The following is a 24,023-nucleotide window of genomic DNA, read 5'->3' as shown; positions in this document are numbered from 1 at the left end:
GTACTCAGTTATGGCTTCTTCCATCCTCTAATCTACTGCTCTGAGTCAAGGTTTATGACCTCATTAGATATAGCATCACCATTCTTAAAAACTCCTGGTTCTCACCGGTGGATCCCAAAATCCACACCTAGCAAGAGCTACACCTCCCCAGACTGCAATCATCTTGGATGTCCAAGAGTCCACAGTACTTAAAGAAAAATTAGCAAAACCAAAGCTTGTTTTGAGTTTGATCTTGCCCAACTTTAGGGCTTCCCCAGAGCTGGCAGCTGCTAAGGCAGGACACTGTCAGCCTCGCAGGTGAGCTAGCAGATTGAGTTTTTGAGGCTGTCCTCTGTCTTACTTCCCTAAAGGGAAAAAAAAAACCCCTGTTCATTATATCTGGTGTCATTTTTGTATCTTGAAAAATTTCAGTTTAATCATTTTCTGTTTCTTTCCTCTGACTAGTTTTTGTCAGAAAGCTTTCTAAAAATAATCCCCCCATTGCATGTCAGAGACTAATTCCACAGGGCATAATATCCCCCTTGTTGGAGCAAGTGTTCAGGAAATGGGAAATGCCAATTCATTTTCTCAGCTGACGATATTCAGACCCACAGCTTCTGTCTCCAAAGAGTGCTGAGTGTAGCAAAGGCAAGAGAGAATATTCTGTTTAACAGCATAATGTAGAAATGATTCTAGAAGCAGTTGTTTGGAGCCACAGATACTCACATGTGTGTTTCCTATTACCCAGGCAAGACTTATACTCAATCTTCTTTGAAGAATCTTAAATTTTCTTTTGTATGTTGGTGCAGTTGGCACTAGCAGGAGAATAAAATGCTCATTTCTAGAACTTCTTCAAGTTTACAATTAAGGGTTTCTCCTAGATTATATGAATTCTAACAAGCTGAGAAGACAAAATAAATTTCCTGAGTAACTGCTTTAATCATGCTGTTTTTACTCTATAGGAAAGATTTCACCATTATCACTTCCCCTTTAACTGGTCTTGCTAAATGGAAGAGTGGTGGCTAAATGGTCATGTGTGCAAAGTCTGACTTTGCAAATATGTACATGCGTTAGACAACATTTTTCCTGGATCTCTGAGAGCTTATGTGGAAAACTTCATTATGTATCATGACCAATAAAGAATTCTTCTGCTAATATCCAATATATTAATCAAGAAATTATTATCAAACAAAAAATGTCAGTAAGAAAAAAATTCAAAATACAATGAGAAAAATATTTGGGAGGGGGCATATAGTTGAAAAGCTTGAATCAAATAATTTTATATAAGTTATATAGTAGTTATAAAGAATTATCAAGGTGTTGCATGCCTTGCAGATAGAAAAAGGATAGTTTTCAGGAGAAAATATCTTTCCTTTTTCAGAATCTCAGGCAGCATGTAATTGGCATTTATCAGGTAAGTCTATTGGTAATATTCTGGTGATCACACTGTCACCATGAAATAAATCAATACACTTATTCCCTCTATAAAATTTAAACTGCATGATATATGTGAAATGTTAACATGATAAAAAGTATATTGCCGAGGATGGGACATAGAGTTTGTAATGCTCTGTTTAACATCTCTGCTTCTAAAATATCTTGTGGGAGCTTTTTCATATTTTCTTTATTACTCTGGCACAAAATATAATAACACAATTTTACTACAATTCGTTCACTTTTAAGAATGTGGTCAAACCATTTACTTTAGGATCTAAGCCAAGTGCTCTAAATCATCTCTATCGGAAGAATCATTTTTCTCTCCATCGACTAAGGAAATTATGTCCCTGTCTTTAGTCCTGACTCACATCTAACTTGCATTCCAAAATCACCTAAACAATACATGGTGAACATCTGTGTTACTCAGAAGACTCCCTGTGAAGCTTTGATTTTCACGTGCTCATTGGGTACATTTTATGTAAATGGTTTTCTCTGATATATATATTACTTTTCTTCACCATGTTGGTACAGTCTGAAGCAGAAGATTATTATTTTTAAAGATAAAAACGTGAAATCATGAAATACCAGTGCTTAATAGTTTACTGTTCTATAAATTTTGGTTTACTGTGTGCAGTTTCCTTAAAATACTTGTGATTGATTGTGTGATATAGACCAAAAATAATTATAGAGTAGGATGACAATTGGCTTCACATTTGCAGTCTCTTATACTTTGCAACAAGTATGATCAACTTATCAAAAGTGATGTTTATATTTTCCAATTTAAGTGTTTAAAGGTAAGATGTCTATATAAATACTGCTCCTTTTGCAATGAAATCTGTAGGTAGAAACCACTGAGAAAAAAAAATAACTGTCATGAACTTGAGAAAAAATTGAAATTTCTGTTTGGTTTGATTTTTCTTAATACAGCTTTATTTATGCAAAAAAATGAGTAAAAATGCATTTTAGACTCAGAGAAGACAATTTTAAAACTTCTTGGTATCTGCAGCTCCTGCTAGTGTCAGTAGGAACCTCTGGATTCTTGCAAATACTTTTTGGGTGTCTTATTTAATGCTTTTACAAGGGCTGGAGCACTCCTGAAAGTCTAACTTCAACTGTGGTTTTCAGGTACTTCTGAAAATCATGTGCCTAAACTGTTACAATTATAATTAGATAATTGCATATGGTCTGTTTCACTTCATGTTGCACTGTTGATGTGTTGATTTCTTACTTGGACAGGAAGTCTTGGAGAGAAACATAGATGCTGCCAGAAATTACAGTGATGCATCAAATGACACTGTAGTCTGTGAGTCACTTTGCAGCTAATTTGCAAGGCATTACAAGGCAACCCCAGGCTGTTGAATCTGTAGCCTTAGCTGCTCTTCAGAATCACAGAGTAGGTGGAGATGCATCGTGCTTTTAAGCCATCCCAAGGTTACTGTGGATAATTTCATGTATCAAATCTAAATACTCTCCGTGTTTTGAATGAATAATTCCTTCACGGCTCCCCACAAACAACACATGGGGTGGAATGAATATCATGGTTCCTGCCAAAGTTTGTTGAATTTCTATGAAGGGTACTTGTTTACACCTTCTTTACAGAAGGTAGCAGATGTAGAATACAATTATTAATGATAATAATCTACTATGATGATAATGATGTGTTTAAAAATAATTGATGTATAAATCTTGCTGTTAATAATCAATCACGGCTTAAAGCTGATGACAGGGGCAAAATGAATTGGATAAGTGCAGACTAACACCAGAATTTTATGACCAATAGATAATATTTAACTTCTAATCACTATTGTTCTCATTTGTATTTCTTAGACTATTGCTAACTGTGAAATCAGAGCATGACATTTCACCCTGTGAAAAAGTACCTGTATTTTTCATTGGTTATGGAATAGTACCAAGAAATAGCTACATTTGTTTTTATGCTCTGTTTTGCAACTGAGGGTTCAGCCTCAGCTTAGAGCTTTAAAGAGTTTTTTGTGTCCTTCAATCAGTACTTCAAACAGTCCTCTAAGAATAGCCTTTGCTAGTTATGCATTCTTGAGAAAGTTAAAAAACAATCGAAGTGTATCAACCATAAAATTTACTAAACATTTAGTGTTCTCAGAATCCATGGTAACTGAATATTTCTCTCTTCAGTTTATTTCTCAGGAAGGTTTTTTTAACTATTTAGGTTGGGGTTTGTGTCCTCGTTCAATCTGAACCAAATGTTTCACAGTTCAAGATGCTTTATGATCAAGATAATGCTACGGTGACAGCTACCAAAAAAAAAGAAGTTTCTAGGGAGCTTTTACTAAGACTGCACCCATTTTTTAAGGGCAAATCAGCTCTTACTGAAAGTGCTTAAAGAATTCTGATGTGGAAAGGAATAAGAACAAAAGTAAGAGAAACTAAGTGTAAATACAAATCTGTAGAGATGTTGAATTTTATGTTAACTCCTTTGTGTTGCACACACACAAATAGTAACAGAAGCCTACTTAACTGTCAGGTGCTGTGACCCAAGGTGGGCTGCAAGGTCTGGATTGCAAAGCATAGTCTCAAAAAAACTACAACTGTACAAAGACATTTCATATACAAGCTGTACTCTGCCATCCGGAAGGTAGCCAGTATAGAATGGCCTACTTCCATGTTATCAAGTTCTTTTAACAAGACGAAAATAGGTCAGCTTCATGGAAAGTGACTGCAGAGAATAGTTCCTAATCTGTACTAATTTTCCCAAATGCCAAGCTTTACTTGGTGTTGGTCAAAACTGTGCCCAGTGACTGTGCGAAGGCAAACAGTATGGATGACTGAAATGCCCAGGAACTTTCCCTGACACTTTCATGTTCTACTTTAAGTCTCTAAAGCAAAATAAAATGGGCTGGTTTATACCTTAATTTAGTCTATTTGAAAATGTCTATAATGGCACTGATTAAGTGGTGGTGTAGGAAAAAATATGTACAGAGGCTTTTTTATGACTAGCTGTCAAAAGTGTAGCTAACTCAGGTAGGTCAAATAGAAACAGCAGGCAAGGGTCATTGAGCTGACAGTGCGGTGGCCAAACCAAGCAAGACAGAGCTGTAAAGAGTTTATCTGGGATGGTGAATACTCATGGCCTCAGTATAGCAAAATGTGGAGAGATTCAGAGCTGGAAGTGAACAAACAAAAGACAAATTATTTTGGTAATGGGAGAAAAAAAAAAAAACAAAACACACAACATTTGAGTAGGAGAAGCAGGAGCAGGCCACAATCAAGTTATAAGATGAAAACAAGATGAAGGATATATTTGTGTCTGTTTTAGGAGAAGGGAGACAAGAGTGCATGTTGAATGTAAGGACAGACAGGGTAAGGAGGAAAGAGAAGGCCAGAGCAGAGGGAGACAGAGATGCAGATAGTGCAGAGGTGTGATACTTGGAAGGAACCTGGATTGAAGAGGAGTTACCCTAAATGCTCTTCTGATTCCTCTAAGAGCACTATGCAAATACTGGTCTGCTAGTATTTATTCACATACTGATTTGCCTGTTGTTTTGCTGGTATTAGAACTGTAGTGAAGTGACTCACTTGTATTACAATCAAAAATTATAATGACCTCTGCATGGATACTGGTTTCATGATTGGCTTACAATGGCATGGGCCCATTTCTGGAGTTTTTGCATTCCTGTCTTCCACCACTCCTTGAAATGATTGGTTAAAATGTATGTTCAATTCAAAAGTGTACTTTCAGTTTACCCAAAACTCACAGGTAAATGGAAATCTGACTTGCTTACGATTTTCTGACATTAAAAGACTTAAGATTGGTTTCCAAAAACAAACTGGTGCTTTTTTCTCTTTATGTTTTATGGCATAGTGGTTAGAAAATTAACAAAGATGGAGTAGGCCAGGATTCAGCCTTCCTTTCTGATGCAAGCAAGCTCTGACTTGGTCTCCCACCTAATCACTCCCTGCAGGGTAGTCTGCAATGAATCAGTCTACCTGTCCTGTGTAAGTATCTCCTATTTGGTATGAAATAAGTAATTAGTTGCTGGAACTGAATTAGGGCATCTTGACTGCCAGGCAAATTCATTAATCAAAGATAGACTTGTCATTCTGAAAGCCAATGAAGATACTAGCACAACAACCTTTAACAGTACTAAGAGAAGCCATACTTCCCTATCTAAATTGCAGTGGGTAGAATATCTTCCCAGAAAGTTGGGCAGACTTGTTAAAATATTTATTTAGGCAGATCAGATGTCTGAGCCTTAAACCCAAATAAGTTTTCTAGCATATTGTCCAAGCAGGGAGGGAATAAACCTTCCTTATTTTATTTTATTTATTTTTTTAAAATCAAAACTTCTTATTTTAATTTTTTAGGTAAGTAAACGGAATTATTTCTTAATCGCACAATCTGTGTCTAATTTACTGCTGGGTGGGATCTGTGTTGTATTGTGACATCTTTAAAAGCAGACACTATTATCTGAGGACCTTCTCTCTCATGGGCCACTCATCCAAAGCAGTGGGTTAAAAGTTTGTTGGTTTTTTTTTTTTAAGATTTTTCTTTGCATCTCGTGTGGACTAGAATACCTTTTACTTGCACTTGGCATCTGAACCCAATTTTTCAACAAAATCTGAGCGAGACTGGTTCAAAGCCACATTAATGGAATCAGTCACATTTAGTTTACTGAGTGAACAAAATTCACCTCTTTTCTATAGTAAAACCTGTGCTAAACAGTGTATGCAATTTCTGTGATGTACTAAGCTTCCCAGCATATGTAAATAAATAACTTAGATAAGAGCTTTCAATCCACAGAGTGTGTATGCGTAAGTATATATAGCTCAGCACTTGGTTGTCTTTCAAAATATTTCTATAGATTTTAGTACTTGAAAGTAAACCTGTTACAATATGCTACGAACCAATAAATAGTACTGAAAATAGATGCTATCTAAAGGGTAATAATATGCAAACTCTGTTCCTAATATCATAATTGTGAAATAGATGATAGGTCTATATAACAGATCATTCAGATAACAGATCATTCAAGTAGTATGCAAAGTCCATATTACTAGGAGAAAAAAAGGCCAGCTCCCTTTTATAATGGTCTTCTTTACTTGCACTGAAATTCTTGAAATTGTATCAATGACAGATATTTTATTTCAGGTTTCTGAATTGCCTGTTTTGTTGACTTCTCTATTTAAGGTTGATGCTTCCTCTGCTGTCTCTAGTGGAGGTTTTAATACATTCTGTAAAATGCATTGTACTAGCCACTCTGGAAATCTAAACCCAATTAACTGCAAACTTCTACAGTATGGACAGGCAGATGATGTGAAAGGTCCTAGGAACGATCGTCAACCTTGCCTTATTTAAGGTGTCATTACCAGAAAGATGAATAGCTGCATTTCTGTTCCCAAGCGCATTAGCATTCTGGAAATTTACCATGCTTTTTCATGCAAACTCACTTGAAGGATTTCACTGGGATCCCTCTGGAAAGACAAATGACAGCAAAAAACTGGCTCTTGTGGTGTCTGGGTGTTGCTCTACAGCTATCTGAATATTTTAAATGTGGTTGCCAAAGAGCCCTGAGATAATGGTTTCTGACCATCAGAGAGCTGTATTTTTTAAAGCCAAGATGTGCACAAGTAGACAAAATTCAAGTATTTTGCCAAACCTTAATTAATTTTCCTTCTATTAAAAACTATTTTAAATCATTCCCCTACAATATGGACTTCTCCTGTTAGATGAAAATGATATGACAATACAAAGCTTTAGCCAAATAATTATTTTGAATAAAAAAAGGAAATTAAGGGAGTGTCACATTAAAAATACACACCTTAAAAATAAAAACTTATTGATGAGATCCTATGACACTTGAGAATGGTCTTTTATTTGGTAATGTCAGAATAAAAACTGTATAAATTTTAAAATTTAATTACATTTCTTCTATATCAGGGCCTTATCCTCTATATTTATGTCATATTAAAATAAAAAGACTTATTATTTCTTTGACTAAAATAATTTGCATGTGCTTTTATTGCTTAGCATATATGAGTTTATTTCTCGAAATTGCTTTCACAGTCACTCTGTCATCAATGAACAAAAGAAAGAGACAGGAAAACTGAAGCACAATCACCTTACGAAATATGAATCGACGACTTCACTTAATTGGTTTGTTTCCATAAAGTATAATTTATACCAACTAATTATACAGTTTTTGTCATTTAAATGTTGAAGTAAATGTAACCCATCCATCCTTTCTTAAAGCTTATTTAAAGAGTTGGAAATAAGCCACATCTGTCCTTTCAGCTAGCTCAAACTGGTCTAATGTGTGACGCATTACGGGTTAGCCCAATAATTTCCAGGAAGGATGATGTGCTGAACTGTCTTTTTACTTTACCAGCTATCGTGTACTTGAGAAGCTGTGAGAGAAAGGTCATCAGTTCCCTTCTGGACCAGGACACATACTTACAGATAAACAGCTTTTATCCACTCTTCTCTGTTCAAAGGCAATGTTGTGTTATAAAAGATTTTAATTTAATTGCGATTTTATTTTAATTGCTTCAATATCGTTGCTATGATAGGAAAAATACTTCTCTTTTCAGTCTTTGCCTTATTTTTCTGGTTTTGGCAAGAAAAAAACTTTGGTATGAAACATTTATTTTAATATTTACAAAAAAAGTTCTATCTCTAACAATGAAACATGCACAGTAATGCAGAAAGTCAGTGTACTAATGGAGAGTCAGGCAAGACATAAATAAAACACTTCTGGAAATAAATTTCTACTAATAAAATCACTCAGGTTCATTTTTCCTTTTAGTTATAAAGAAAATATCCATTTCTGAAGTGTCTCAGTTTTCTGAAATGTGGGCCAATAGATACCTGCAGGTCAAACAACTCTGACAGAGATATATAATGTTTAGAGGTTTCCCCTTTGTTCCACTTCTCATTACTGTGAGACATGCAAGGTGGAAGTTCCCCACTGAATATGTTCAAAAGCACAGGTTCTAAATAAAAAATTCCATGTTCAGCAGAATAGTCAGTGGTTTTTCATCACTGGATGCTGATATCCCATCTGAATCTGACTGTCTCCTTAAAGGACCCTTGATGAGATGAAGGTGTTCCGTGATACATTTTTTTGGCAAGCTTGTAATGTATTATTTATCAATGTAGCTTCTTCAAAGTATTAATAATGTATGTTCTCCCACTTCTGCTGTGAAATCTTTTTGGTTTTTTTTTTCTTTCAGCTTAACTGAGTTGAGTTCAGAAAATAAATATAAACTTTATCCTGTAATATCTTCTTATTTGATAAGGTAATCTATAGCATGGCATCTTTGGTATAAGTCCTTCAGGAAACTGTGGTCCTGATTATGTGATGCAAAAACATTTACCCTGCAGTAACTAGTGTTAAAGGACCTTCAGCCCCTTCTTTCTCTTGCCACTTGGACTTCCTGGATTTGTTGACCAATGATGACTAATGTGATACTGGAGTTCTCAAATCTCAGCAGCAGTGAGGGCTCTTTAGGTCTTGCCAGGCTTGAACTTGACACCCACCTACACGTGATTTTAGAGGCTTCTTTTTCACATATAAACTAAAATACTACACAAGTATCCCTTCAACTGTGGTAGTCAAGTAAATTACAAGCTCGGTTTCCTGGCAAGTAGTTACTCTGAATCATTGTAATGTTTTCAAACAGCAAAACCGAAAAATACAGTTACTATATTAGAAATAAAATTCATACTCAACTTTTTTCTACAAATTATTTTTTTTAACTGTAACTAGCCTTGTGTCTGTGAATTTCAGGCACACTATACATCATCTCGCATACCACTTAACCAAATGGGACTGGCTAAGTAAATCCCCATTGATCCGGACTTTTGCTTTTACTATTTTGATTAAGCAGAAGTCCTTAGTTTACAAGAATATAAATATGTTGCCTGTAACACATCCACTTCCTCCCCCCAAAAAAGAATGCTTCTGGCAACTGTCTGCCTTGATCAAGCTTGTTCTAATACACCAGAGTCCCGATACTGACATTTTAGCTTGTAAGCCATGCTAAATGTTTACTATTTTCAATATCAACAGGAACCCCCAGTATTTTTCTCCTCTGTTGAGAGTCACTGCTATAATTCAGCTTCTGTGACATTTGATATAATAGAAAGAAAAGGTTTTCAATGCTATTAGCATGCAAAGCACAGGGCAAGCTTGGTTTCTTGTGATTTTTTTGGTTTTTTCCTCCTTCATAGCAATAACGAGGCAAAGATGTCATAGGTACAGTGCATGCATTAAATGGGACCTCAAGGCAATCTTCTTCAAAGAGGATGATATATTCCATGATTCCTCTGTGTCATGAAAACTGTCTGCCATTGTGTGAAATTTTTGTATTTTTTGCAATGCCATAGTAGATGAATGCATACAATAAAATAGAAAATTACTAAGGCTCCTTACAGCAAAGAAAAAAGTAAAATATAAAACTGAAAATCAGACACAGGAAAGAGCATTGGGCCCAAGGAACTTGCCAATGCATTGAGTTTTCCAGTTTCTAGGCAGTTACGTTATTTCCTCTTGTCCCTATAGAACCCTTCCAGCAGCAGAGGTTCCAGCTGAAAGGAAAGAGCAAACTGCAGTGGTGGGTGACTTAGCAAGCGTTGAGGATGAGGACAGTAGGAATGTTGGTTCAAAGAGATCCTCCAGGATTATTTGCTTGTTGACCAGATTTGGAGCATCTCACGTGTGTTTTGACAGGAAGTCAGAAAAGGGAAAGAGGTCCCAGTGGTTGTAGTCCATGTGAGCTCTGACAAAATAAGGTAAGACTAGACAGTGGTCTTAGGGGTGAAATTTAGGCTGCCAAGCGAAAGCTGAAGTTAAGGACAGTCATAGTAGCATTGCCTGAAATTGTCTTACTATGTGCAATCAGGGAGAGAAAGACGAAAAGGCAAAGCTTTAAATGGCTGCCTGAGAAAAAGATGTAAGGGGAAGGGATTAACATTATTGGAAAGTAGGGGCACTTGCTAAAGAATTGGTGCCCATTGAGAAGATGTAAAATTCATTTTGGGCATAGAAAAAACAGGCTTGAGAAAGTTTAAAAACTTTCCTATGGCCATTGTGATTCTAGCTGAAAAGTTCAGGAAAATTTACGGGTGTTTGAAAGCACATAATTCAAAAAATGAAAAAGTACACAGTTCATATAAAGGGTACAGTCACTAGAATTCTACACTCTTCACTGAAGAATGCTGCAAAAGGTGTTGGTAGTCCAGTAGGAAACACAGAAATGGTAGATCACACAGGATCAAACTAGGGTTCAGTAAAGAGGACAAAGAAAACCACATTATAAAGCCAAGGGTTACAGTGGGAACACTAGTCAAGAATATCAGCACAATAAGCATGTTCAAGATCTGTGGAAAAGAAGAAAATCAGTCAGGCAGCACAATACCAAGGAGGAAAAAACACAAGAAAGGCAAAGTAGACTTTATCAGTGGAGGAATAATGACGGTTGTTAAAGGAAGCTCTAAGTCAAATAAGACTTAAAGAATGGAACAGTATTAACACTAGCTTGCCAGGAAAAGTTCTTTAGTTCTTCTAAATTTTACAGCAACCATATGAGTTTAAATGTAATATCTGTACAGGAGCAAGATTACATTATGGTTGTACTCAGTTAAAAAAAAAAAAAAGGTGGAAATAAATAAAACTGAGGGATATTGCTATAAAAATCTGAATGGGATAGCTGAGACAGTTAAATCGCTATGGGTGGTTTAGATGCTATCTAGTGACACCATTTTGAACTCCCACAGCAAATGCACAACACCCGTTTAAAAGCAAGTCAGTAAGGGTAAACAACATAGCTAATAAACGCAAGAACACATCTTTCAAAAAATGAAGTTGTGTCTCAGGGAGGACAGTAGAAAGAACCATAAAATCTGCTTTATCTATAAAACCACAATAAAGAAGAGAAAAAATGAGTTTGGATAAATCTCTGGCAAATAAGCTAATAATAATTGTCTTTTAAAGACATCTGCAGGCAAAAGCCTGAGAGGAACTGTGTAAAGTTGACACAAAATTGAGATATAGAAGAAATGCCCAGAGAAGATAAGATCACAAATGTAAAACTTAATAATCTTTTTTTTCTTTTTGTTCAGCATAGAATAGCTGGGGAAGTTTTCTATCCTGGAACACTTCTTTATGGGGGACCCATGAGGAGGTTAGATTAGTTATAGAAGTAGTTGTGGAACAAATAGACACAACAGCAACACATCATTGGGATTAGCTGTTACATACCCAAGAGTCTGAAGGATGAAATAAGTGGACTATTATTATGTGTAATATTTTGCTTCAAACCACTGTGGCACATGAAGGCTTGGAGGTGTTAATACAACACTGTTTTTTTCCACAAAGTTATCCACGGAGTTTGAGGGAGCTAAGGATGGATACGACTGACATGCACAGGGCAAAACAGTAGGAGCAGGATTAATGGACTCATGAAGAATATCCCATACTGAAAAAAACCCCAAAACAAATAAACAAAAAAAAGACACAAAAAACCCCTCAACACAGCTTTTGTAAAGGTCATATTTTGCAAGACTTTCTGAATTCTTTAAAGAGGTCAACATGCAGGTAGATAGGTAGGGATGAACTCAGAACAAATGAGGGGAAGCTGTTGTGTGATATACGATTAATCCGTGCACCTCCCTGGCTAGGATGTTTCAGGCTCTGAAATCTGTAAGAAAAATCCATTGAGGGTTGTTAAACATAAAGACACCATCTGGACTAAAAACTGGTTAGAAACTAAGGAAATGTTCTGGAGTACTGTTTGGTCTGTTCTTGTGCATACCCTCTAGATATTAGTGTAAGAGACAGAAGGCAGGGCCAGATGGATCTTTGTCTTAACGTGGTCATTCTTACATGCCTGCAGAAATGCAATGTATTTTTATGCTGAGAAAAATAAGAGGAAAAGTTTTTATATGAGAGAAAACTGTGAAGTTTCAGGTGCGGTTTGGTACCTGAGGAGCATTCATAATACATAAAGTGGGATTACAATTTATGTGCAAGAGAAGAGATACAAAGTAAAAATCTGCCATGATCTTACCGCAAATTCACATGAATATTCTAATATGAATCTTCCTTACTAACAACTTCTAGCTGCTAATTGTTTCAACATAGTTATCAAGGTATATGCTTGATTAGTGTCTGCATTCCAAAGATAGAGAATACACAAAACTTCAGTAAATTTAAGGAGAGCAATAAGTGACAATCCTACTAATCACACACAGAACATGGAACTCTTTAAATAAGCATACTTCTGAAAAGCCTCATTTAAACTAATTTGTATGAAATGTTATAAATTGTCAGTGCATGATCACTATTTTGAGGCTGTGTTTCTAAGGACAGATATAATCTTCTGGGCCAAGACGTGTAAAAAAATCTGTTCCTTATTACCATAACAACATTTAGCATGAGCCAGTCCTGTCTTTGGTACCTGGAAATCTCAGGTTATAACCTTTTTTTCATTTGAAGGAGATCATCCAGTTTCTTTTGTCAAAATAGTATTTCCTGAATAATTTTTAAAGTGTAAATGAAATGAACTCTCAGGCTGATGCTGTGGAATTATGATGTCTTTCCTCTTAAATATTAAAAACTCATACTCTCAAATGGAGTTTTGTATTATTTTAAAAAAACAATAGTATATTCAAAGTTTTTTATCATATATTGTTCTTCTTCCTGGATCACAATCCTCTATATATATGATTTTTCACATTAATACTTTCTGTCATGCTTATTTGAAAATTAGTGCATTTGGAATACAACATACTCTTAGGAAATCTGGGTGGGTTGTCATTGACATCCGTGAGAGTAATGTTTACAGTGGTAGTACCAGCTAGTCCTCCCAGTTGTCCTCCCATGTCCTTGGCTTGGATTAGAACTTGATATTGTTCCTTCACTTCTCTGTCCATATTTGGCAAAGCTGTTCTTATTACACCTACAAGAAGAAATACCAGAGAGAAAGTACAAGTAAACAAAGGACCGTGATTGTCTACTGTTACATTTTTATACCGGATCTCTTGGACCAGGAATGGAACTCCTCCTAAGGGGTTGATAAGAGACGAGTTCACACAGAACCATGCAAATCACTCAGGCTTTTCAAAAGCATGCTCATCAGCTATTCGACCATCCAAAATGACTGCTGTGTCTTTTCAACCAGGGCATGAACGGCTAAAAGAAAATGGTGCATTTTTAATAGGGATGTGAATGGTGTGAGCATAGGTTTGCCACATGGGAACTGAAGAACGTTGTTTTGTAGAGGGTAGGGCAACATAGGAAGAGGCAGCAATACATTTCAGAGCCTGCATCTTCAATTGTTTCCAACAAGTCACTTGCCATCACAGTTAAGCTAAAGTATGCCAAGACAATATTTCTTCTGCACAAAAGGCCAACAGCATCCTGCCTTGTATCAGAAATAGTGTGGCCAGCAGGACTAGGGAAGTGACCGTCCCCCTGTACTCTGCACTGGTGAGGCCGCATCTCAAATTCTGTGCTCAGTTTTGGGCCCCTCATTACAAGAAAGACAGTTCAGAGGAGGGCAACAAGGCTGGTGAAAGGTCTGGAGCACAAGTCTTACGAGGAGCAGCTAGGGGAACTGGGGCTGTTTAGCTTGGACAAAAGGAGGCTGAGAGGAGACCTTATCACTGTCTACAACTACCTGAAAGGAGATTGTTAGCGAGGAGGGTGCTGGTCTCTTCTCTCAAGTAGCAAGTGATAGGACAAGAGAAAATGGCCTCAAGTTGTGCCAGGGGAAGTTTAGACTGGATATTAGGAAAAACTTCTTCACTTCTTCACTGAAAGGATTGTCAGGCATAGGAACAGGCTGCGCAGGGAAGTGATTGAGTCAATGATGTTCAAGGTCTTTTCCAAAAAAAAGATTCCATGATTTTAATTTTATTCAACAGGTGACACAATTCCTTCTTAGACAATAGACTCTAGTGTCCCAGTATGTTACTAGGAAATACTGAATGGCTAATTATTATTGGAAGACTCTCCTTTCCTTCGGAAAGTTTTTTCAAAGAAAGTTTTCTGCACACAGATGCAGTAAAAACTTTAGGAGTTTCCTTAAAGGAATGTAAGTAAAATATCATGCTAAGACATTAACAAAATGACTCTAAATCTTCAGTGATTTTGGGTAGCTGATGTCTAAATAGGTATGCCACAATCTCCGTTCTGATATGTTAAGAATATATATGACAAAAGGAAGACTTAGAGAGAGAGAGAGAGGTAATATTGATCACAGGATTAGCTGATGAGGTTGTAAGAAGCTACAAGGTTTCAGGCACTCAAGCTTTTCTCTTGAAACTAAATATAGAGAAGAAAATTCATTTATTTGTCAAAATCTTACAAGTGCATATTATGTTGCAAAATCCTATATGTTCAGCTATAGTTTGCAGAAAATGTCTAGGTGCAGATTGGTGCAGATAGCATGCACAAGTGAAAAATAAACCCGTGGGACTTTGTAGGGTGGGAGTGACCCTTTGCAGGGCAGTGTGAGGGGATTCCTCAAGAGGCAGGGTAGGGTATGGGGGCCCATAGAGCCCCACGAGGGGGGCAGCGCCCACCTTGTCCACCCCCATGCACCCCCAAGGGACTGTGCTCTCCCTGGGCCTGCGTCCACCCCACAGCCCCAGGAAGGGCAGGAGGACACTGCACCCTGTAGACCACGGGAATTGACACATTCCCACCCTCAAGCTGCTCCCATGGCTGTACTATGGCCCTTAATGTCTTGACAAGTAGCCACTCCCCCTCAGTGTCCTCATCCCAGGCCCCCCAGCAGAACATATGCCCTCTTGCCCTCTGCAATCACCCATGGCCCTGCCAGAGCCCAAGGCCCAGCTTGCTGCAGGCAGACAAGCGGGTTCAACATGTCCTTACAGGTTACCCTGCAACCCAGTAGTCACTTGCCTTAGGGCTTCGGCAGGGAGAGGACTCACTGGGGTTCCCCCGTGGGGAGAGGAGCCTGTACTGGATGGGATCTTGGCTTTTGGGGTGAAGGATGGGGCTGAAGGGGGCGTGGGTGGGTGGCAGGCTGGGGTGTAGCTCCCTGGCAACTAATTCCCTGATGGAAATGCTCCTTGTAGCCCTGTGAACCCCTGCACACAGGGATTAGAGGGTCATGTCCCTTCCCGAAGCCCTTTAAGACAAGGCTGTGGCATTAGGAGTTGGACTCAATGATCCTTGTGGGTCCCTTCCAACTCAGGGCATTCTATGATTCTATACTTCTCCTCTAAGTTATTATTGTTTTAGAAAATATTATTTTCTAGTATTAAACCATTTGGGTTTAAAAGCAGCCTTTTTCCCCTGGTGTTATAATGGGTCTGGAATGATAAGAAACACACTTTAAGGGTCATTCTTATCTTTAGAGCAACTAACTACTGCTGTGTTAACAAGTAAGAATAAGAACCATTAACTTATATTATTTGTTCTGACTCTAGAAATAACTTTGACCTAAATCTGCTATTTCTGGAACCTATTAAAAGTTCCCATTGAACTGAATTGTATAACAATTTCCTTTCTCGCCTCTTGTAACGCTGGTGATGATAATGACAAGATTAATAATAACTACTAGTTTCTACCTCAGCATGGCATATACTGTACTGCATAGGTCTGGAGTATAACTAGCAAATACTTAAGAACATTTACATACTGCAACACTACACTTTAGAGCTTTTGAAAACAATCACTGTTGTTCAATATTTTGTATGTACCAGACAGAAATATTGAATTGTAAAACTGTAAAAATTCGTTTATATTCATGTGATATCCATGAAAAAAATATTTTTGTAAATTGGATTAACATTACTAGGTTTCTTTTTTTTTTCTTTTTGAAATTCTTAATCCATGTTTTTGCATTGTGAAGACTACGTGTTCCATAGTATTTTACAACACCTCTGGTGTGTTCATTCTAAATAGAAAAGAATTAAAGACTTCTCTTGTTATACTAACAAAACAAAAGAACAGTAAGTAGAAAAAAATTCAAAATGAGCAGATGGTATGTTGTGAGCAGAAGATGCTCTTCACTGGATTGTTGTACCTGTTTTACATACAACTGAGTGGCTTTCTCAGTTAGAAATATTCCAGGAATGAGGAATTTGCTATCACTCTAGTAGTAAAGTTCCCAGTCACACACTGTTTATTCTTGTCTGGAAGTATAAAGGTATTCTATATATTTTTTTCTGTAAAATCCTTTGTCTCCAGCAAAAAAAAAGTCAATGCGAATAATTTTCATGTCTAGCAGTTCATAGGCAATTTTCACTTTTCTACCTACTCTATTTCAAAATCACAGAAAAAACAGTGAAAAATACTATTTCTACCAAAAGCATCAGTTCATGTGGACAGAACAAAGGTGATTTGAAGTTATCTAGCTAGCAAAATAGAAAAATAAAATGGAGGTAAAAATCGATGGGAAAGAAAGGACTACAAATTTTAGTGTTCTAGCTCCAGCTTCACAAAGAACATCCAAATTTTAAGTTAAAGGCTTATTATAATGTAGAGGCCCTATGTACACGTAATTGTGTTCTGAGTGTTTTTAAGTCCTTCTGCCATAAAATTTTACAAAAAAGATTGTTCAGCTATAGAACAGTGGTGATGGTGGTAGTGTTTTGCTGGGTTTTGTTTGGTTAGTTGTTTTTCATTGGTGGGTTGGTTTGGTTGGGGTTTTTTATTATTATTTGTTTGTTGTTGTGTTTTGGTTTTTTTTTTTTTCTTTGCAAATGTCATCAATATCAAATGTGCAGAAAAGTATGGTCCTGATGAGGCTGCTGAAAATTGAAAATTGTATGGGATCTGGGCCAGAAGATATACTCCGCAAAGTTATTGAGCCATAATTCAGCAGGGGATGATTCAATTATGTGGAAGAGAAAATCCAGGTTCCATGAAAAACTTTCTGAATAAATATTAACATTGATACTCCTGCTGACACCAATTTGGATTTGAAGAATATAACTGAGGTCAGAATATGGATTAGAATGCTGAGGCTAAGAAAAAAAATGGAGACATCTAGCCATAAATAAGAGTACTTACCTCATAAACCGATCAGAAAATTGGGTGGAAAGAAGTTTGTCAAATGGATATTTTACAACAGAACATACAGAGGAAAGATAAGGGAGGTTATCTATCTTAAGAGAACTGTTCTATGTTAAAGAAAACACTTTGAAATCTGAAGAGCAGTTTTATAGCACCAAAAAGTAAACCCTATATATGAGATTCAAGGACTTAAAATGTGCCAGTCCAACAGCTGCTCTCCAGCAGGGACTGTAATGCATTTAATCTTCCTTCGAGAGCAATAAAAGCTAACTCGCCCACTTCCACATAGTTTGCTTACCTCCAGACAAAGCACTGCAAAAAATTAGGAGGTCACTAAAGAAGAGTAGTAAAGTGTCAGCTGTGACATTCAGACCCATAAAGGTTAAAAACTATTTAAGTGTACTAGATTCATATCAGAGTAAATGTTTATCCCCTATTAGGAATTATTTGAGAAAAGAGAATGTGTAAAGTCATGTATGCCAAACACAATCCTTATTTCACATACTAAGTTATAGTCAGTGCTTTCACCATTACCATTTGCAATGAGATGTTGAGGTCAGCTTTTGTGTGGCAGAAGCTAAAAAGTAAACTGAATGTTTGGAACCATTTGGAAAGGAATAAAGAGATAAAGTGTTATGATTAAACCATTTTATACATCCACATGAGCTGTCTTCTTGAACACTGTGTGCACTTTCTCATTCTGAGGAGAAGAGGAATGAGCAGTGTTATGGAATGGCTTCCGTTTAAAGATATCTGCAATCTAAAAAAGAGGCAACTGTAGGATAACATAGGTTTGTAAGGTCATGGGGAACTCATAAATAGGAATTAGCTGTTCACTGTCTTGTGAAGTGTAAGTGTGAGGTATAAAAGAAGTTAAGAGATGTCATATTTCAAAGAAGTAAGAGGAGCTGGCTCTTCACCCAAAAAAACCCAAACCAAACAAACAAACAAACAAAACCAAACCACAACACTTTTGCCGTGCAATTTCTAGTCACTGGATGTGCGGATACTGTGCTACTGGACAAGTCAGCTCTACTGGACAGTAGACAAGCTATGGAGGAGAAATGTTTTAAGAGTTTTAGTTACATGGACACTGCTCATCACCCAAGAACTTTGTCAGAATAAGCTGTTGAAGAATAGAAGAGTATTCAAGGAGTCCATCACTGAACATTTTACTACCAAGGTGCACCTGAGTAACTCATTAAAGATATTAATAGACAGACGTAGAAACACTGGGTTCGTATGATATTCCATGGCTAGAAGGGTGCAGGTCATCACCTATTGTCCACTCACTACTCACTACTGAGTAATAGGTGAGAGCATACGATACAGCAATTCGAAGTGCCACAGGAAAAAAACATTCTTCTTCAGATGCTATATATATATTTTTTTTCCCTTGGGGAACTTATACTAGAACTCCAATTGTGGCTTCAGTAAAAGCTTTTCTTGCCACTGAGCTCTTCCTCATTCTTTAGAAGACTGAAATAAAAAAACGTAAGTATAAAGGTAAATAGTTTTATTCCCCCAGACACTTGAAGAAGTCCCATTTCAGTTTGGAAGGTAAAGCTGCTCACTGCAAATCGCAATACAATCTCCTGCTAAATGGAGCATGTGACAAAGCAATGTGCCCATTGGAGATAGTGCACTAACAACCTCATGAGGGTCTCACTCCCTAACTATTGATTGATCAGGGATAAAACTCTTTAACACACAATCTGACATTCAAGTACAGCTTCTTTGGAAGGAGAAACTACTTGCTGAAAGAAGCATATGGACAACTATCCCTGTAACACATTCAGGATGGCACAATGCATGGCATTCAGCATGTAGACTATTGGCTCCTGAACTGAATTACTAAATATAGAAACAAGAATGATGTTTATAAATATAGGAGAAGACACCTAATTAACATGTCTACTAACCTCCCAAATACTTCAGTTTCTTTAAAGTTATTATCCTCTTCTGCTCAAACATCCAGTAATCCCAGAAAAACACACTATGCCCCGGGAAAAGAGGAGGGCAGGAGATGATTAGCTGTTCCACAGTCTCAGTTTAGCTCTATATAGCTAAACAATCATTGCTAGAGAATTTCTGACTGTAAGTTCAGCAAGCAAAAAAATGCTGAGAAAAAAATGTAGACTCAAGATACAAAACTGAATTACCAGGAAAAAAAAATAGAATGCATGCAGCAGATAAAGATTTAGCTATAGAGAAATGGTAAAGCATAAAAAAAAGTTGTTCAGTGTATACCTATTTTAGATATTCCAGGACTGGTTGGAGGAACAGGGAATAGAGTGCACTGTCAGCAAGTTTGCTGTTGACACCAAACTGGGAGGAGTGGCTGACATGCCAGAAGGCTGTGCTGCCATCCAGCGAGACCTGGACAGGCTAGAGTGTTGGGCGGGGAAAAAAATAATGAAATATAACAAGGGCAAGTGTAGGGTCTTGCATCTGGGCAGGAACAACCCCAGGTTCAAGTATAGGTTGGGGAACGACCTGTTAGAGAGCAGTGTAGGGGAAAGGGACCTGTGGGTCCTGGTGGACAGCAGGATGACCATGAGCCAGCATTGTGCCCTTGTGGCCAAGAAGGCCAATGACATCCTGGGGTGTATTAGAAGGGGGGTGGTTAGCAGGTCGAGAGAGGTTCTCCTCCCCCTCTACTCTGCCCTGGTGAGACCTCATCTGGAATATGTTCTGGGCCCCTCAGTTCAAGAAGGACAGGGAACAGCTTGAGAGAGTCCAGTGCAGAGCAATGAAGATGATTAAGGGAGTGGATCATCTTCCTTATGAGGAGAGACTGAGGGAGCTGAGTCTTTAGCTTGGAGAAGAGGAGACTGAGGGGTGACCTCATTATTGTTTATAAATATGTTAAGGGTGAGTGTCACAAGGATGGAGCCAGGCTCAGTGACAATCAATGATAGAACAAGGGGCAGTGGGTACAAACTGGAACACAAGAGGTTCCACTTAAATATGAGAAGAAACTTCTTCACAGTAAGGGTGATAGAACACTGGAACAGGCTCCCCAGGGAGGTTGTGGAGTCTCTCTGGAGACATTCAAAACCGGCCTGGACACATTCCTGTGTAACCTGATCTAGGGTGGATTGGACTAGATGACCTTTCAAGTTCCCTTCCAATACCTAACGTTCTGTGATTCTGTGTTTCTGTGTTAATCTCCAACAGACTGACTTACTTGAAGATGTTGAATGACAGTTTATCATTTGTGTGTTTCAAAACACCGTGAAAATTTGACTCATCAGAGAAACAGCTTGATTTTAGAGTATTGCAAAAGTTAATGCTGCATTACTCAATAAATTATAATACCATTATCTTGTTAGTATTTGCAATAAACGATATTTCATTACTCTATTATGAAGCATCTTTCAAGGTCCCTTCCGATCCCTAACATTCAGTGATTCTGTGATTCTTTTGTTTCTACAGCAGATTGTAATCCATTCAAAAAACAGTCAATATTCAGAAATGCATCATGTGCAAAGTTAGTCTAGTGGCTTTTGGCCGTACCAGCCCAGTCCATATTTATTCATTGATACTGCCCACGCGAATCGAAATCCAAAGTTTAAAACTTCCACTGTTGCTGACAAATGATTTACCTGTCTTCGGATCAATGGAGAAATATGGTTGCCCCTGAAGAATGCTGTAAACCACTCTAGCACTGTTTCCATAAGTGGGATCATCAGCATCTGTTGCCTTTACTTGAAGCACATATGCACCTGAAAAGAAGCAGAAGTAATCACATTTTCAGTATAAAGCAGTGATCAGGGATATTTCAGGCACATTTGTCCTATTGCTAGTGGATTCTGTTGTAATCTTTGTTCCACTGGAAAAAAAAAAAAAAAAAAAAGCAGGAATAAAACAGTCAGTTATTGAGCTCCATGGTAGCAACCATCTAGGTAATAGCTGAGGCATAACAGGAAGGAAAGGGGAAGCAGCCCACCATCAGAAGATATTTATCAAGAGTTCATGATGTATACATTATTTATAAAAAATGTTTACCCCACACATATAGAATGAAGGCCTGGGGAAGCACAATACTGGATTTTGAAAAAGGAGTATGACTCACTGTTTTGTGAAAAGGTTGACAACCGTGAAAGTAAACCATGTGAGTTGCCTTTAAAACAAGTACCTGGTCAAGCAACTCCTGAATTTGGCAGTGAACTAACCTCAAAGTACTTTAAAAAACTATACTATGGTCTCCTAAACATAGAATTCTCATTCCCATTGCAGAATGAAATTAGGTGTTTGGTTCAGCCAGTTGTCTTCAATATCCAGACTTGAGTCTTCCCTTTCCAATAGAGCTGAATAGGAAACAAAAGTACCATGGAGGAAGAACTTGATAGTCTATTTTCAGCCATTGTTATAATCCAGATCTAGTGCAGTTTGACTTATATACCAACATAAAGGGGACCCATGTCATGGAGCAAAAGAAATGCGCATGTAGACAGAAAACTCACTTTAAATGCAATAGTCTTGCAGAAATGTCTCGTGCCTCATGCTGGTCGCTAAGCAATTTACCTGCATTTCCCCACTGCCCTGTAATGAAAAGAGTGTCCAAACTATAGTCTTCAGCAAAATAAATGGCCACATATTTAGGCTTTCCCATCAGCTTTGAAGACGTTTCCTATGATCTTCTGTACAAATGAATGTTTGAATTTGCAATGCTGATTTGAAGCGAGAGGGCTAAGACAAACTACAGGAGAAACAGCACAGGGAGGAGAGTTATCCGCACCATTTTTGTTTTAAGAAATGTTTTGAATTTGCAGGTCATCTGACATTTTTTCAAGAATATCCATGAAATACTGCAAACACTTCAAGACTGCTACATTTCTGTAATGAAAACTGGCAAGTTTCAAAAGATGTTCACAGTCTAAAATTCACCTTAATGGACTTGTCGAAATTTATTTCTGGGAGTGTCTCACTGAGAGATGTTCCGTGTGAATGGTCCTACAACATAGGAAAGTAACCCATAGTGAAGGTAGCTGATTGAAGGACTTTTTTTTTTTTTTTTTTTTCAGTGTGTGTCCCCCTGCATCTCTCCATATGAAGATTGTTAGTGATGCTGAAGGGTTTGGAATTAACATTGTAAAAATACTTGCTAAATGATGGCTGATCATACAAGACTGCTCCTGCTACCATTGTTTATTGAATAACAGAGAATGAAAAGGTATTCCAAGACATATTCATTTTATTTCCTGAAGAAGACACAGAAATATAAATGCCATTTCACTTACAATCACTTTTTAAAGTCAATAGACTGAACGTGTTTTTAAGCTGAAGGCAAGTTTCGCTAAAATCAGCTTCTAAAAGAAAGAAAATATTAGCAATGAATAAATGAATGAAAATAAACCATTGAGATGGATTCAGTTAATATAATAGCCGGAGGTTACTATCTTGATTTTCTGGATGTGAAGGGTGAGGAATGATATGTGTCAGAGAAGACCAAAGTTCAGTTTCAGTATAACAATTGCAGAAGCAGTGCATCCTCAAACACTTACACCTTTCTTTACATAACACATAACCATAACTGACTATACATTAAATAGCTTAGACAAGCCCAGCTGTAGGAATACATTTTTCTCCAGGAATGATGGACAGAAGCTAGCTAATACCTGTAAAACACTTGATGGCTTCCATCTGTCCCTGCCCGTAAGGAATACCTTTGTAATAGGATCTCCCACTTTCAGCCCTGTTTTCTGCTCCAGAAATTCAGGTAGCTACTGTAATAACTTAGTTCTACTCCAGTGACCAAGATGGAGAAGGAAATGCTAGCTTTTAAATTTTCTTCCTTCTTCCCTTGAAAAATGGAAGTTCACTGTATGTCCTACCTTTGGGCCCTTACTGTTGTGGAAGAAAAAGGAAGATCTGTTCCTTCTGCAGCAATTACACTGACAAAACATGTCATGTTCACTCACTGTACAGTACAACTTTCCATCCTGGTATACACACTATTGTCTTCCTTTATTGCTACAGTATCTCACTACCTTTCCAATCTAAAAAATTCAGTCTAGCTTTTCCATTGGAAAGAAATGTTAACTTCTAACATAGTTGCTGCCTTCTTTCCTCCCTACCAAATTGTTCTTTCACTATGTTCTGACCTTAGGCTGGTGAGATCTGCAACCCTCTGAAGTGGCGGAGCAAAGCACCAGATTCCCAGATGCTGAGGTCTGAGCTGGAACTGGGTGACTGAGCGCTCTGGCTCACAAGTGTGCTGGTTCAGGACTGTTTTAAGACAGCAGCCTGCACTTTTGCCAAAAAAAGGCAGTGCTGTCACACATTCTCAAGATACATCTTGGGTCAGGACTCATGTTTCCACTGCCACACTGGTTGCTACTTCAGGAAGCTGATTTCAGTTTGCCTTCTGAGCATGAATCAAAAAATTTTGTCGTGATGTTACTGAGACCTTTGCTTTGGATCTTGAAGAAAGTAACATTTTCCATAAGAGAACAGGATAGGCAGACCAAGATTTACAAATGCAAGAGCAGAAAGTTAAGCTTCATTATACATGTACTTATTTTCTGAAGGCTGAGCACTGAGAAGACCTACCAAAGATCAGGATTTAAAAATCTA

General features: G+C 37.6%; 1 protein-coding gene across 2 annotated transcripts in view; it reads right to left on the bottom strand.

The window, feature by feature from the left end:
• CDH12 (cadherin 12) overlaps positions 1-24,023 on the bottom strand; it is a 165,458-nt gene that overhangs the window by 59,266 nt on the left and 82,169 nt on the right. The window contains exons 3-4 of one of the 2 annotated variants that reach the window (XM_065630209.1): positions 21,050-21,169; positions 13,183-13,350 (exon numbers count right to left, since the gene is read on the bottom strand). In XM_065630209.1, the coding sequence (XP_065486281.1) occupies positions 13,183-13,350; positions 21,050-21,169 (288 nt within the window). The remainder of the gene's footprint in view (positions 1-13,182; positions 13,351-21,049; positions 21,170-24,023) is intronic. The other variant, XM_065630210.1, reaches the window with a different exon arrangement.

The sequence above is a fragment of the Caloenas nicobarica genome, chromosome 2 (assembly GCF_036013445.1).
Source record: "Caloenas nicobarica isolate bCalNic1 chromosome 2, bCalNic1.hap1, whole genome shotgun sequence".
NCBI classification, from domain to species: domain Eukaryota; kingdom Metazoa; phylum Chordata; class Aves; order Columbiformes; family Columbidae; genus Caloenas; species Caloenas nicobarica.
Note: the sequence above shows the minus strand (reverse complement) of the source record. Positions and strands in the feature narration are given on the sequence as shown.